This window comes from Merops nubicus, unplaced genomic scaffold, assembly GCF_000691845.1.
Source record: "Merops nubicus isolate BGI_N331 unplaced genomic scaffold, ASM69184v1 scaffold35138, whole genome shotgun sequence".
Lineage (NCBI taxonomy): Eukaryota > Metazoa > Chordata > Aves > Coraciiformes > Meropidae > Merops > Merops nubicus.
Window position 1 is genome coordinate 27,592 of NW_008624324.1, and position 15,064 is coordinate 42,655.

Here is a 15,064-nt window from a genome sequence, read left to right on the forward strand (position 1 = left end):
TCATCAAGCTCCTCTGATTTGTGACCAAACACTTATGCAATCTAAATATATATGTGTATATATATAAATCTCTATACACATTTTGTAGTTTATACGATCACTGCTACTTCATTTGCAAGTAGATTAATAAAATAAGAATGGGTTTGTCTGTTTATTTTTTAATTCCTCATAAATATTTTCTTTCTGTCAATAAGGACACCCTTGCATCTTCAGCTCCCTGTAGACACAGGCTGCAGACTGACAGATGTAATGGCTTACTGCTGAAGGATCAATGCAGTCATCAGGGAAGAGAAGGGGCCAGAACCTGCTCAGCTCTGCAGGACAAGGAGGCAGAAGACACTAGCACCATCCCTCACAAGCCTGTGATGGTTTGCAGAAAGAGGGGCCCAGAACAGGCACACCAGCACTCTTCTGCATAACTTACACCACACCAGTGGCTTGGGACATGTTGGATTGTAATGGGGAGAAAGCCTAGGAAAGAAGCACAGAGAGAGATGAGAATCTGTGCAAGACACTAGCAGGTTTACTACCGGAAAGGGATCTGGCAAAATGCATTTTTTTTTTCCCCTGCTGCTCTCTGCTTTCAGGGGTCACATCTAACCCCACCTTACATTTTCCCGCTTTCCTGGTGTATCATAATATTGCAGCCATCAACTCCAGCTCCATCTTTTTCCCCATTTATTCTGAATCGATGAAGACCACTGTGAAGAGAACAGACTTCACTAGGTAACATGCAAGTCTCCTTCCCAGATCTGGACCCCAATCAGCACTCCTTCCTTATCCCTCTTTAAACCAAACAGTGAATCACTAACAAATCCCATCCAGCTGTTCAGCCAGCCACGAGAGAGGTCACAGCACATCCCCACTTGTCCTCAGCCCTTCGCTCTGCTGCTACAGCCCATGGCTGGACCCTGCAGCTCACCGCATCCCTGCTGCAGCGTTGCTGTGCAAAGGTTCCACTATGCAAGCCCTGTTCTTCAGTCGTTCCTAAAAAAATCCAGTAATAGTTCTTAATTATGTCCTAACTGGCTAGTTCTGTGCTACTTAGCACTGCAGTGAAACATGCACCTGAACAAATCTCAATGTTAAATTACTTGTCTGAACTTTATATCTCCTCATAAATAAGATTCCACTATGAAAAGTGAGGCAAAAATCCTTGTAAATCAATGCCGAAAGTATCACTTGCCCTACCTGTGGGTTAGAAAATTTGCACCTTCTGTGGAAAAAACAATACACAACACATACCTGACACATTACAAAACCTCAACTGCAACATAATATTTAGTCATGGGGAGTACACACACTGAACATGAAATACTTTAAACTGGAATGTCTCAGTACATGCAATTTAACTAATATTCCCCTAACAAATAGTTGCAGTCCTCCTAGTTATTGAGGTGGAAGGTGAAGTAGAAGCACAAAGACAGCAAAGAAAGAGATTAGCTCTTAGACACCTTTATTATTTCTCTGCCACTATCCAGGAATAAAAAACCCCCAACATTAATGTATCTCAAAGCACATTATCCTATTACAATATCGTAGTATCACAAAGTAACAGCTGTGATAACCTTGATGTGCATAAAACCGGAAAATAACCAAATCACATATTCAAGATAATACAATAGCTGCTGAATAAAACAACTCGCTTATTTACCTCAGTCAGATAAGGACAAAAAAATGCAATGTCGCAACATAAGTGGAACTTCACTTTTTTTGGGAAGGGAGGGCAGGGAGACATCTACAAGCCCAAGGACTAAACCTACTTCATTATTAAAGAACATTTAAACTTAGCCAGAAATTTACATACCGCTTTGCAAACATGGACAAAAAATGAAAGAAGTCCTTTGCCCTGAAAATTTTACAGTCTGCATTCAGCCAGATAGATGTACGAAGGTTAACCCTTCACAGCAACATGGAGAAGTGGCTGCATGGCAGGAAACGAGGGCTCGCTTTAAACAGCAAAGCAGAAAAAGAAGAGACAAAAATGGCTCCACGAAGGGCAGAAGTTGAACGTTTTATGTGGCTAAAAGCGACATCAAGTAGAACAAAGAAACAGAAAAGAAACTGAAGTTAGTGGATTGGAATGAGGGACAACGGGGTGGGGGAAGGATGAAATTTTGCGCGTACTCTACGTAGAACGCAAAAAGACCATTTGGGGTCATCTAATTCAGCACCCTACTCCTGGCAGTAGTAAGAGCAGATACCCCTCCAAATAGATGACTGTGATCACTGTCTGTAGTCCATTCCCCTGCACTCCTGCAGCATCTACAGGCACTGGATTGGGGGTGCTAAAGGGTACACCTCTGAATTTTTGTGTCGGTTTATGGACCTGCTGCCCACGGATTTGTTCAACCCATCTTTCAGTGTGCCAATACCATCTGCCTCCACAACCTCGTGCAAGGACAGCTTCCTGAACACCACTGCCTACTGGGTAGAAGGACTTAATCTGTTCTAAAATGATCTCTTAACAGTTTTAATGAATATCTCTGTTTCTAGTATTATGGAATTTACTGAATTGACAACACTTGCCATGCTTCTCTGCCAGTTGCTACACAAGCAAGGTGTGCTCCCTTGGGAGATGCAGTTTCACAGGACCTTCAACAAATTAAATTTTGCAATTTTAATACCAATCTACTTGATTCTTGATTTGGATTCACTGAGTTTCAAGTGACTTGTTATTATAGATATTTTGGTTATATATATTTATATAGAGAGAGTTATATAAATAACCCTTTTCACTTGCTTGTTTCTCTCTCTGTTCAGCCCCCTCCCTCTGTTTTTACTTCTGCCTTTCTCTCCCTCTGCTCCTTTCTTTCTATCACTTCCTCAGTTTTCTTATCCCATTCCTCATATCTTTCTCATGTGCTTCCAAGAGGACAATCTTCTAAGTCACTCTTGTCACTACTGTACTTCTTGCCCACTTTCCTAGATCATGAGGATGCTGTTGAGGTTCGATTTGAACTAGGAAAGAAAGCACTACCACAGCTTTAATGTGATGAAGAGCTCGAGTCAGATTAATGATATTTTGAGATTTTATTTAGCACAGCTGTTTAAAACTTTCAATCTTTTTCCCATCTTCCACAGACCTTCAGGTATAAAAGTAAGAATAAATATTTAATCAAAGTATGATGAGGTTCTAAAATTGAGAATTACCCCATCAAAAACAAACAGACAATTCTTACTGATATGTCACTTACAAGGAAGTCAAGCAGGACACTAGCTATAAATGCTTGCATGCATTACCCGGTTTATCTTCTTTAAAAAGGTTACAAAGACATACAGGAAATAATGTCTAAATACAGTATTACAGCAATCTGATCAGCAACTTCTCACGAAATCATCTTTTGTGGTATACTACAGCATTGATATAATAGCTTTAAAACAATTTCACTACAAACAGTGTGCATTTAACAATCTTTCAAGTTAAACACTGCTTTAATTTGATATATTGCACTTTCTCTACCATTTATAAGCCACTTCTCAGAGCAATCCACACTTGTTGTCCACTTGAAAATTTCAAACATGATGGATTCAAAACAGTCATAACCTAAATTAGCACCTTAAAAATTTCAGTGAAGATATTCGAGCTGCATGTAAAACCTTTCAGAGAAGTTAGCCTGACAGGCTTCCTTCTATAACAATAGCTACCACCCTGAAGCTTTGCTGTTGTCTCCAAAAACTCTGACAACATTTGGACTCCATACTAGAAGGTGTTTGGGTTTTTGTTTGTGTTTTTTTTTGTTTGTTTGTTTTTTCCTGTTTTTTTTTTTTCTTTATCCTGTTGTGTGTGTGTTTTGTTGTTGTTTTTTGTTTTTTTTTTTTTTTCCATCAATTAATCTATTGTGAGAAGATACCTTAGACTTCCAAATTAATTTTTAATGTTTGTGGACTTTTTAACTTCTGTGTGCATCTCTCTGTAGGATCCTAGGCATCAAAAGCAAGAAAGAAGAAAAGACTCCAAGATCCCTCTCTCCTGGTTTCTCCTTAATAAGCACTAGGATTAGTTTCAATGGCAAAAATCTATTGCTCAGATACCCATAGCAGAAATAGCATTAAAAGCCAGCAGTCCACCTGTGCCAGGAAGCAACCTCCTCTCTAGCCCACAGCATTTATACTGCCTTTACAATTCTCAATACCAGTTCCAGAGTCTCTTTTCCAGCAAGCCCAGCAGCTCCAGAGGGACAGACGAGAAACACAATTCTCTAATCTCTTAAATAATCATTTACACTGATACAAAGAAAGTGCAGAATACAGCTAACTAAGGTGTTGATTTGGTTTATACTCACTTTTGACCCTAGAACTTTAAGCCCCTGGAGGAATCAAACCTTGAATTCTGCACCAATTCACAGAAATACAGAAGCAAAGAAATTTAACAAGACTACACGTCATTAATAATACAACCTCTTTAATCCAATTACTTTGGATTTTACAAAACAAATGAACTGCCAAAACTTGGCCTGGACCCAGATCTCAGAACAGCTCAACTTCATCTTACCTGATCTGTATTTTCAATTGTGAAATATGGAAGAGGTTGGAGAGAGTGTGGGGAATCAAACACCACACCTGCCCTGAGCTACAATCTGCATGCCTCGTTCTCCTTTTCTCCCTCACCTCCCATGCCAGGGAGTCCAGGTTAATAAAGAACACTGCATTTTTGATGTTGCAGTTATGCATATAGATCTGTGATATGTTCTCCTAGTAATATCAGTTAGCCCCTCACGCACAGCAAATTTGTATTAAATGCACTGCAGTACCCATTACACTTTCCACAAATGCCTTGGAAAACCAATTGCACGTCAATGAACTTTGTAAATTGGCAAGAGAAACAAGAAAACCCCTCTGAATTCCAGAGTGTACAGTGTTTATTTTGATAGTTGTAGTTTATTTTTAGAACTTGACAATCCACGATCTCTAGTTCATCTTGTAAAATAACCAAGTCAGTATTTAGACCTCCACTGCTAAGCCTCAGAGGGAAAAGTAAGTATAAACTTATTTCATTCAAATAAATGTACAGATTGGCGAGATTCTCCTGTAATGACTAAATTACATCATTAATTTAACTTGGTTTAAAGCACTTTCTCTGGTGGAGACAGCACAGCCTTTAACTTTGTATGTGGTATGCAAGCCTGCACAGATGTGCAATGATCTCCTAATGCACTTGTATAAAATGAGATCTTCTTGTTTAGACCATTAAACACTCCTGGAGAGGTGCTGTACGGAAGGCTGGTCTGTCACGTACAGCTACCAAAGGGTGCTGGCAGAGGCTGCAGAAGCTCCACTACGCACTGACTCACCAATAACCTCAATCCACAGACATGACTCGTACCGTGCAGGTGAGCTCTGCTGCTGTTCCCAGAATAAACTCCTCCATCAGTGGGGCCAACGTTAACGTCCTCTTAGATGGCACCTTACTGGCACTCAGGACCAACCCATTCTTCCGAAACCACAAAGCTCTCGGTCACTATCAACCTGCCCCTGCCCTTGCTGAAATCCCCAAACACAAAACCATTCCCTACCACTTCCTCAATGTCCCTAAACCAGCCAGTTCCCTGTGGATAATTTTGTCTTCATATAAAAAGACAGGATAGATTCAAGCCCTTAGAATACAGATACTCCACACACACTTTGTATTTTCCATTTATGTCTATAAAGTACCAAACACAAATAATGGATATTTTTGAAAACAGAACTCAACATAAAACCACCCGCTACTCACATATCCCATATAAAAATCTAGACAAGCAGAGCTGGAACACAGCAGAAATGAAACCAAATTAAAGACTGCATAACTAAGAGGAAACATTAAGAAATTGTCAGATAAAACATATACGCAGCGTCGTAAACACAGTTGCACAGTGCCCTCCAAGGGCAGCAAAGATGAAAGTCAAATAATAAAATTAAGTGGTATACAAGGGAGTGTGCACAGAAGGGATTTCAATCCCCTTTGTTCTTAGCCATGATACAATTTCACAGTCGCTCTCCCGACCCGCCGTGCCAAGGTTTGGCACGCACGAGCACAGAGCGCCGTCCCTCGGGAACCGCCGAGCCAGGAGGTGCCAAACGGCACCAGCCATCTCCTGCCACAACGCCCCAGCAGCCTGGCCGTCCAAACAGTTCTGATTTTTCAGGGGAAACAACAAATAAAACCAGGATTCTCTTCAGAAAGGTGAATTCCTGTAATATTAACTAATCAGTTCACGGTAAAGAAGCTGCTCCTGTCAGCTATTGTCTGAGTTCATCAGGCAGAGGACTTTGCCTTCAGGAGCTGCACCTACACACACTTCACATTCACCGAGTGTAGAAATGGTATCGTTTTTATGGTTTGCAAGCTAGAACATACGCAGCTGCAGAGGCTCTCTAAATTAGTTAACACACCGTCTCAAAAGGAAGACTTATTTCTCCAGGGATCATGTGCCAAACAAAGCAAAAAAAGAACCGCTGGTAGTTTATACGACAAAAGATATTTTTCAACTACACATGGCACTAATTACAAAGGTCCTTCCTATGCTACAGCTGGAAACTTCTCACAGAAAACACTCCCATTTCAGAGAAACAACGTGAAGGGGGAAAAAAAAAAAAAAAAAGGTGCTAAAACCACTTTTGTAATATCAATCTTTGTTTTACATTCTGCTTTTTTTTTTTTTTTTTTTTAAGTTCTACAAGGAAGTAAAACTTGGCATTTGTGACATTCTTGATCAAATAATTTAAGTGTGCACACTAAAGAAAAAGGTCATTCAGAAATTAAGCTATTTAATTACAAAACAAGACCAGAAGGATTATGCTACAGTATGGCTATGTTCAGGAAGGACTGTTCCAAGCATGGAAATAATAAAGCCAACATTGATATTATAGTTCAACAGTGACAATCCATCCTTAGATAATACACTAGATTTAAAAGCAAAAGCACTTAAAGCATTATTGGAGTTGGAGGTATCGTGAAAATACATTTTCAAAAAATTACAAGCACCATAAAACCAAATAAAACAAATGCCAGATTTTCACAGTATGTAGATGAAATATATGAATTATAATATGAAACTATTGAGTTAAAAACTGCCTTTGAGCCACACGTTCTATGCAGACTTCTCTCTAGCCAAGAAATCTTAATTCCACATTGCAAAGTTTTGAAAACTATTAATACTCCACACATTATAGTGGAAAGCACTTCTCCTCACCATCTACACTGAGACATATATTTAGTAACTGCTGACAGTTAACTTTCACAACTCTCAGGGAGATCTGGTCCTTATTCTGTGAATCTACAAAAACTGGGCTGAAGGAGCCAGGAAACACAACTGCATTTTATTATTTAAATAATGAATTTGTGATAGCATTTTACTCTGAAGCAATGGTATGCCTTGCAGGCAAATGCCTCCTTCAGTTAAGGTTTGAAAATTATTTCTTTTTCAATAACAGCTGGTCTTGCCTATATGGACTTAAATGAGCCACGTGAAGACAAACTTGTTACAGTTTGGGTAAGAAAGATTAAAAAACATTAATTCTACTTAATATCCATTTTGGTCTCTCTACACAGATGGGAAAAATAACATTAAATTACCATGCTTACATACAGTCAATACCAGACACCCAATAAAGCACAGATTCAAAGCCCTGCTCATAATGCAACCAACGCACACAGCTCCAGCAGAACAGCTCAGCTGCAAGTTAGCCTGAGACAAAGGAGATTTACATTCAGTTTTCCACTTGGCCATAGACTTCCTGTGTGACCTTGGACAAGTCACTTGGCTTTTGTATGCTGCAACTCCCCATCCTTAAAACGGGGAAAAACATTTCTTTCATAACCTCACAGAAATAAGCAGATTTACTATCAGGAGATGCTTAGATACAGAGGTCAAATAAATGACATAAAGAGAATAAATAGTGCTTAAAGCTTTAATTAACTTCTGTTAAAGCCTGTCACTGTGACGAAGTTTCCAAGCAGGCAAACTTTGGCACAATACTCCTACAAGTTACCTGCACACAAAGATCAGGCCTGCCTAGGTACCAAGATGGAACCGTATTTTGACACCTGCAGGCAGTAGCAGATACAGACTTCCATGACCCAAAGCAAAGACATGACAAACTCCTCTGCCACCAATGTATACAGAAGAGCGAAAGGCCAAAGTCTTCTAGGTACCTTCTCTGAGTTGTAAAACAAGAGTTATAACTTTATGATACAATACAAAGTAGGAGAAGAAATCACCAGGCACTCACTTAAAAGATTCAAAATGCTTTAGAACCAGAGTTTCTCTCCAAGTCACACGAATGACTAACCATCTTTTGAACTTGAAACCCACATTTAACTTTCATAACTCAGTATTAATATCAGAAGTCAAATCACCTTGTGGACAACAGAAGTTAAAGACCTCTAAGGAGCCGAAAACAATGAAGAGGAGCAAGAACCATTCAGAGGTAGCCAAGCACCATACACATGCTACACCAGGACACGTATTAGGACAGCACTGCCTCCACCAGGAACCCGCAAATTTGTGACATGATTAAGTACAGCTTTTCAGAAAATGAAAATCTATTTCTTGCATGCGGACTGCATTTGCATGCGCATATTCTGCACCTCTGGAGAAGGAACTGTACTCGCCTGCACAAAATCAAAATCAGAGCCTGGGGACAGAGGCATGAGGGGCAAAGGGACTACCAGAGAGGAAGCAACGGTCAGAGAGAGAGGAGCACAGGTTAGGGAGGGAGCTAGAAGCAAGAAAAGTACTGAGGGGAGAGGAAGTTCTGGGATAAACTTCCCCTCATATTACCCACATATGTGTAAAACCCACACAGCTGCTCAATCACAGGGCGTTGAGCGTGCTTGGCATTTGGGTTTTTTTGTGGTTTGCTTTTTTTTTTTTTTTTAAACAGATGACCTGTTGGTTACATGCATGAAAATAGGGCCACTGCAAGCTACAAAAATAAAAATGAAACTCATTTGGCTTTAAGCTATTTTGTTTGAAATATCAAATGTTTTTCATTATTTCTAATTGCACCTTATATGTGGTGTTTTATAAGAAGAAAAATAAAACAGTTCTTACTAAAAATCATTTACCACCTGAAGCTTTTTTTTTCAGTATGCCCTGGGATGTGTTAAGTATTTTGAACTCCCACTACTGCAATAAGACTGGAAGAACAGTACTTTGCAACGAGGGCCAGAATTAAAACACAGCCAACAATGAACTGCTATCAAACAGCGGGCACAGCACAGAACAGCAGAAAACACAAAGGTGGTGGCAAGGGGTGCAAGAACAAACATCCCGTAGAAAACCCAGAATATGACATTTCCAATGTCACACAGGATACAGTTTCTGACACGCATTTTCAAATGTGACTTCTGTGACTTTGGCACCCCTTAAGTTGACAGCAGGACAGGCAGTACCTGGTAGCATACATAGGTCTCTCAATATGTATGTTTTGAGATTAGTCTTGCAGGAGAGAGTGAGATGCCTCAAAGGAGAGGCCTGCCCTCCCCTCTGTGGGAGGCGACACCTGAAAATAGTCTGTGGAGGTACAAAGGCAGCAGAGAGATGAGGGACTGGAGGTCAGAGGAAAGGTGAGGATAATCAAAGTCATGAAGGCAGAAAATTGAAACTAGATTCTGGAACTATGTATTTAATACCTCCCTCAAAACAAACGAATGTTCACACAAATGAGAAAAAAAAAAAAAAAAAAAAAAAGCAGTGACACTGCTAGCAGGCTTCCCCAGAGCAAATTTTGGAAACCTTATACATCATGTAGCAACCAGTCTCTCACTTGCTTCATCTCCTCGCACTCATAAATTGACTATTTCTTTCTCCACAAGAGGTGAACTTTCTCTGTAACTGCACTAGCTGAAACTCATCTCACTGTTGTGGCAGTCGGCACCTGCCTGCTCTTACAAACCAGCTGCTACAGCAGCAAAGCTCCCGTGTCTGACTGCACAGCTGGAACCTTATCAGCCATACACAGAGCTGCTCTCCTTCACTCTCATCACCATCTTTACTGAAGTAGGATGACTTCACCCCAACATGAGCAATACCAAAAGTCCTCTGGTCACACACACACAAACCCCTCCATTCATGTTTTCCTACCTATCAACAACATATGAAGAGACAGTAACAATTAAACCAGTTTCACATATTATTTGCAAGACTTGTCAGCCTTCACTGTCATTGGAAGGTTGGCAGGAATTGTAAGTGCATTATGGGTGAAGATTAATCATCACTACTTGTACTGTGAAGTAATTTTTACCATTACAAATATTTATAAAGACTGAAACAACACAAACTTACTATATGGGCCTTGAAGTGCATTATCCTCAGCAGTCTATGTAATTAAAGAAAGAAAAATAAAAACCATTCTCTGATTTGACAGGTAGTCTGCTAACTTGACTTGACTTGTGAATGATGCCAATTGAAACAAGGACAAATCAGGGTTCTAACACAACTTACACAAAACTTCAGATGAAACCTGCAATTTGACACACTCGTCTACTACTTTTGGAGAGATTTGCCAAGTTCAGACTCCACTTCAAGCACCTTAATCATCCAGACTGAGTTATCTAGGGAGCAAGACACAGTGCCTTTCTGAGCTGTGCTTCTGGGTTTCTTTCCAATGAAAATCAGGTTATGGTGGGAAGAGGAAAGGAAAGCAGATGGACTTCATCCTGACACAGAGTCAAGATGCAGACAGGACTGACACCTCCAGCCCAAGTGCTGGAAGCTCTTGTAATATTCAGGCAGTCATTACTGTCACTAAAACAATATTGTCACAGCTAGATTTCAGAGCTCATCAGTTAGCGTCCAAACAGCTCAAAAACCTTCTTATCAGCCTAGACCTCTATCCACATGCCTCATCCTATCCCTCCTTTCATTAATTATGATCCTTGGGACTGGTACTGAAAGAATGACTCTGGACCTGCCTGGGTAACTCTTGTGCTAATGCCTCCCTGCAGATTAACAGCAGCAAAAAGCTTCAGTGAAAAGGTTCATGTACATTTGTGGGTGGCAATTCAATACTGAAAAGATCAACTGAAACAGTTATTTATAAAGAGATTTTTCTCTGATTTCTGCTATTACCAACATCAAAAGGCCTCAAACCTCAGCCACAGCAAGAAGACCAGAACAGAGCCGTGCTGTAAGCTGCCAAAGCACAGACCAGACCGAAAGCCACATTCCTCTCAAACGAGCAAGCACAACTGAAGATGTTACTTTACCACTGTCTCCTTTCCAAATGTGAAGAGGTTCAGGCCACCTCACAACAAACCAAACCAATCTGCTAGATGGTTCAAACAAACGGTACAAGTTTCTAAAACATACTTAAATCCAAGCTGCTCTACAAAGGGTAACAGAATATCCCTGCTTTTAATTTCATCAGCTAACATGTGTGCTCCTGTAGCACACTCACCCACCGAGTGACAAACCCACACTTCCCCTCCACTGCAAGTTACTTTTCACAACAAAACTCTGAACTAAAAAGCTTGCAGCATTTTACCATTCTCTGCTTCCTTGGCAGAGAATCTGCCAAGGAATTTATATAAATAAATCTTATTTATATAAGATTAGTGCAGTCAGACATTAGATTTATAAACCAGAAAAAAAACAAACAAGGAGAAAGTTTTCACACTCTTCTTTATAGGCCAGTTTTGGAAACATACACACACATAGCAGTATAACAGATTGAAATGCAATTGTTAAAAATCCAAAACCAAACAACACCCAAACACAAACATAAAACTCATATCAAAACACATATAAGCTCTGGAGGACCCCCGACCAGGAAGCTATTTAATGTCATGCAAGCATTCACAAAAGTACCATCGGCCACCTAAAGAGCCATTCCTCAGCTCTATCCAAAGCTTCTGAAGACAGTTACAATGCACAGAGACACACTTCAGCCCCCACTATCCCCACCCTCCTCAGGTAGGGAATTGACACCAACCTGCAGTTGGGAGGTGGATCTAAGGTGATGTCAGCCAATTCCTTCTGAATCCTGTGGCAATAAAAGGGAGAAGGAACAAAGGTAAGTCACTGTGTAGGACAGCAGTTAACACACACACCTCACAGACATACTGTCATTGCAAGTTTGACACTGTGCAGGAAAGGTCACTCTCAGCTGCAGCCTTGCACCAACCCAAACACACTAGTGCTGACCGGGGCCCAAAACCAGAGAGGTGCAGAAGAGCAGATGGACACCGTGCACTGAAGCCAGGCAGATGCACTGCTGTATGCTCCTATAAAGATGCCAGCCACACAGGGGCAGTGGAAAGGACCGTCCGTTCCACTCTGCCAACCAGCCTGTAAATGAGGGAAACCCTCTGCAAATGTGATGCACCAAGTGCTAGAAGAAAACTGCAGCCTGAAAAGGAATTTTGTCTTGCTGGACTGAGAGAAAACGGTTGTTGCCAAATTGGCTCTCCCCCTCAGCTTCCCATCACCACGCTGAGAAAGAACATCAGCCCCAAGGGAATGAGCTGCGCCACTCCCAAGGACACTTAAAGGAAGGTGAATATCTGTGACCGAAGCTCCTGAACATTCCTGCCACCTTCAATTCTCCCCCCTCTTCCCCCTCAAGAGCCACACAACATCCCCACGTCCTCTCTCCCTCAGAACTCCAGATGCTCCCTCTCTTCACCACATTCAGACAACACCCTCTTCCTCCCTGCCCAGACTATTCTGGGCTCACGCTGCTTTTGCCACAAAATGCCCAACCAGCTACCATCCTCCTCCCTAGAGTACCATTACTGCCACTCAGGCTTCTCCTCCAGATTTCCCCACCCTGCACTCAGTCTGCCTCCCTTCTCCTTTAACTCAGCCAGCACCTTCTGCCTCTCTTCCACTTGCCACACATGAGAGCCCCTGCCTTTTCACATTAGGCAGTTTACAATCTTCTGTTTAAAACAGTTAAGGGCATAACACAAACACTGCTTGCCACTATCTATGTCAGTTTGCCACAGAAGCCTGCTGGGTGAAGATCTGGAATAACCAAACTGCCTAAATTCTAAAAAGCCACAGAGAACTTAGTTGTGACGATAGGGCATTTGCATAAAACCCCAGTCCCTTTTGACACCTACAGATACAACCTCCCTGTGCTGCCTGGCAAAGCTGTTCAGTAAGATGGTTTATTACTCTTACTGAAGTACTGCAAGTTTGCTCGAAAACTTCCATTTGCCCACTTAGGTCCCTGGAGCAGGATGGTGCTGAATTCAGGTGAAACACAGAATAAATAAGAAAGTGTAACAATTTATTTAAAACAATAAAAAAACTACTCCTGAGTGGCTCCAAGAGTCTGTCTGGGTGAAAACAACTGACATAGCTATTCTGTTCTGGAATTACTATTCTGTGCATGCATCTCTCCTCCATACAGATGTTACTCTGGAATAAAAATTATTTCACTCCCCAAAAAACTCCAACTCACTCTGTGATGCGAGCAAAGACTATTTTAGAGCAGAATATCCACAAGTGGACCTGCTGTGGATTATTTATTCTAGTCAACATCCAACCATACACAAAAAATTCAATATAAGTGATGAGCAGACAGAGAAACAGTATTGCATTTGATGGAAAAGATTTGGGGCTATATTACACCACTTGCACTGGAGTGCCCTCCCGCAGTGCAAGGAAACTCAACGCCCTTCACAAACATTAATTAATCCCCAAAACATTTGTGGAAATAAAAAAGCCACTCTAGATCGATCCCAGCCTACAGACAGGGAAACTGACGTTGAAATGCAATGCCTTGCACAGGACCACAAAGCTTCCAGCAGCAGAGGAGCAATTAAGGTCCTACACACCAATACTACACCACCCCTATAACTGATGCTGATAAAGAAAAGGAAGAGAAAGCAGAAATAATTGAGGGACAGAATAACAGCCTGGAGGAAAAAACATACAGGGACATGTTTGCAATTGAACAGAGGAAGAAGCAGGAAGAGAGGTGAGAGAGCAGCAAAGTTGGGCAGCCACTCGCTGCACCAAGACACTGAGAAAAGCAAGACAATGGCAACGTCGTGCAGAAAGGTTCAACACAAGGGGAGAGGAGGAATGGGAGCAGCGAGGGAGCAGTGGGGGAATGGAGTAAAATAAAGAGGAAGAAGATGAAGCAAATTAGTGATAAAACTGACAGCAATCTCACCTCTTGGCACTGGTAGATAGCAGCTTAGAGTTTTTACTCATGCTGACTTTGCTTTCCTTCTTCTTAGGCGTGCTTGTCTCTTTCTCTGTCTGTTGGTTGGAGGATGAAGATGAGGAGGAGCTGGTGCTGGCCCTCGAATCGTCATCCGACATAGCGACCCCCCCACCACACACCCCAACCTGGAGAGGAGACACCATGGGGCGTGGGGAACAAACAGTGAACACAAACACACAGAGAAAGGCTGCTGACAATCTCACTCTGTGTTTGGGTCATGCTCTTTTTAAAGAGTCCTTGTGTCTCGCTCTCCTCTTCAGGCCCTACAGCTGAAGCAGGAGGAGCAGCAACCTCCCCTGCACTAGTAACATGGAGGAGCAGAGGATAAGGGACTTTTAAAAGCTTCCTCTCAGAAAGCAAGTGGGAAACAAGAGAAAAGACTGAACAAAGATGACTGTGATAATCAGGGAGGCTCAAAGCAATTCCTTCTAATCTCCCCCAAACTGCAAACACAAGAAGAGCCATCACCACCCACCACTACCCAACCTAGGGGTGTAGGAGATAAAAATGGAACAGCTCCAGTCCCTTGGGTTTCCGGGAGGCACGTGGGGGAGGAGGGAAAGGACGGGGCTAGAGGGGTGACCGTCACCAGCACTAAAATGGAAGTGGGGCATCACTGGCAACAAGGGGGCGACCCCGAAATTAGATCTGTGACCTGCAGTGGGGAAACTCCTGCCTGCCAGAGAAACCCTGCCTGCTGGATTTGGTGTTGGGAGCGTGGGGGGGCAGAAACAGAGGGAGTGAAGGGAAACAGCTAAGCAGTGGGGTGCACGGAGGGCACCCACTGAGGCCCACTGCACCGAGGAGCATGGAGCAAAGGGGGGAGGAAGCAGATGGTCTGTGCTGGGGGCGTGCGGGGTGGGGGGAGAGAAAAAGAAGAGCCAGGGCCTACAAGGGG

At 42.0% G+C, this 15,064-nt stretch overlaps 1 protein-coding gene across 1 annotated transcript in view; it reads right to left on the reverse strand.

Moving 5' to 3' along the window:
* The window catches only part of LOC103777788 (ubiquitin-conjugating enzyme E2 E1), a gene marked incomplete at its 3' end in the record, with an annotated part of 36,389 nt that extends 22,125 nt beyond the window's left edge, over nucleotides 1-14,264 (reverse strand). The window contains exons 1-2 of the mRNA XM_008945352.1: nucleotides 14,113-14,264; nucleotides 11,920-11,970 (exon numbers count right to left, since the gene is read on the reverse strand). Coding sequence (XP_008943600.1) covers nucleotides 11,920-11,970; nucleotides 14,113-14,264 — 203 coding nt within the window. The remainder of the gene's footprint in view (nucleotides 1-11,919; nucleotides 11,971-14,112) is intronic.
* Nucleotides 14,265-15,064: the final 800 nt, after the last annotated feature.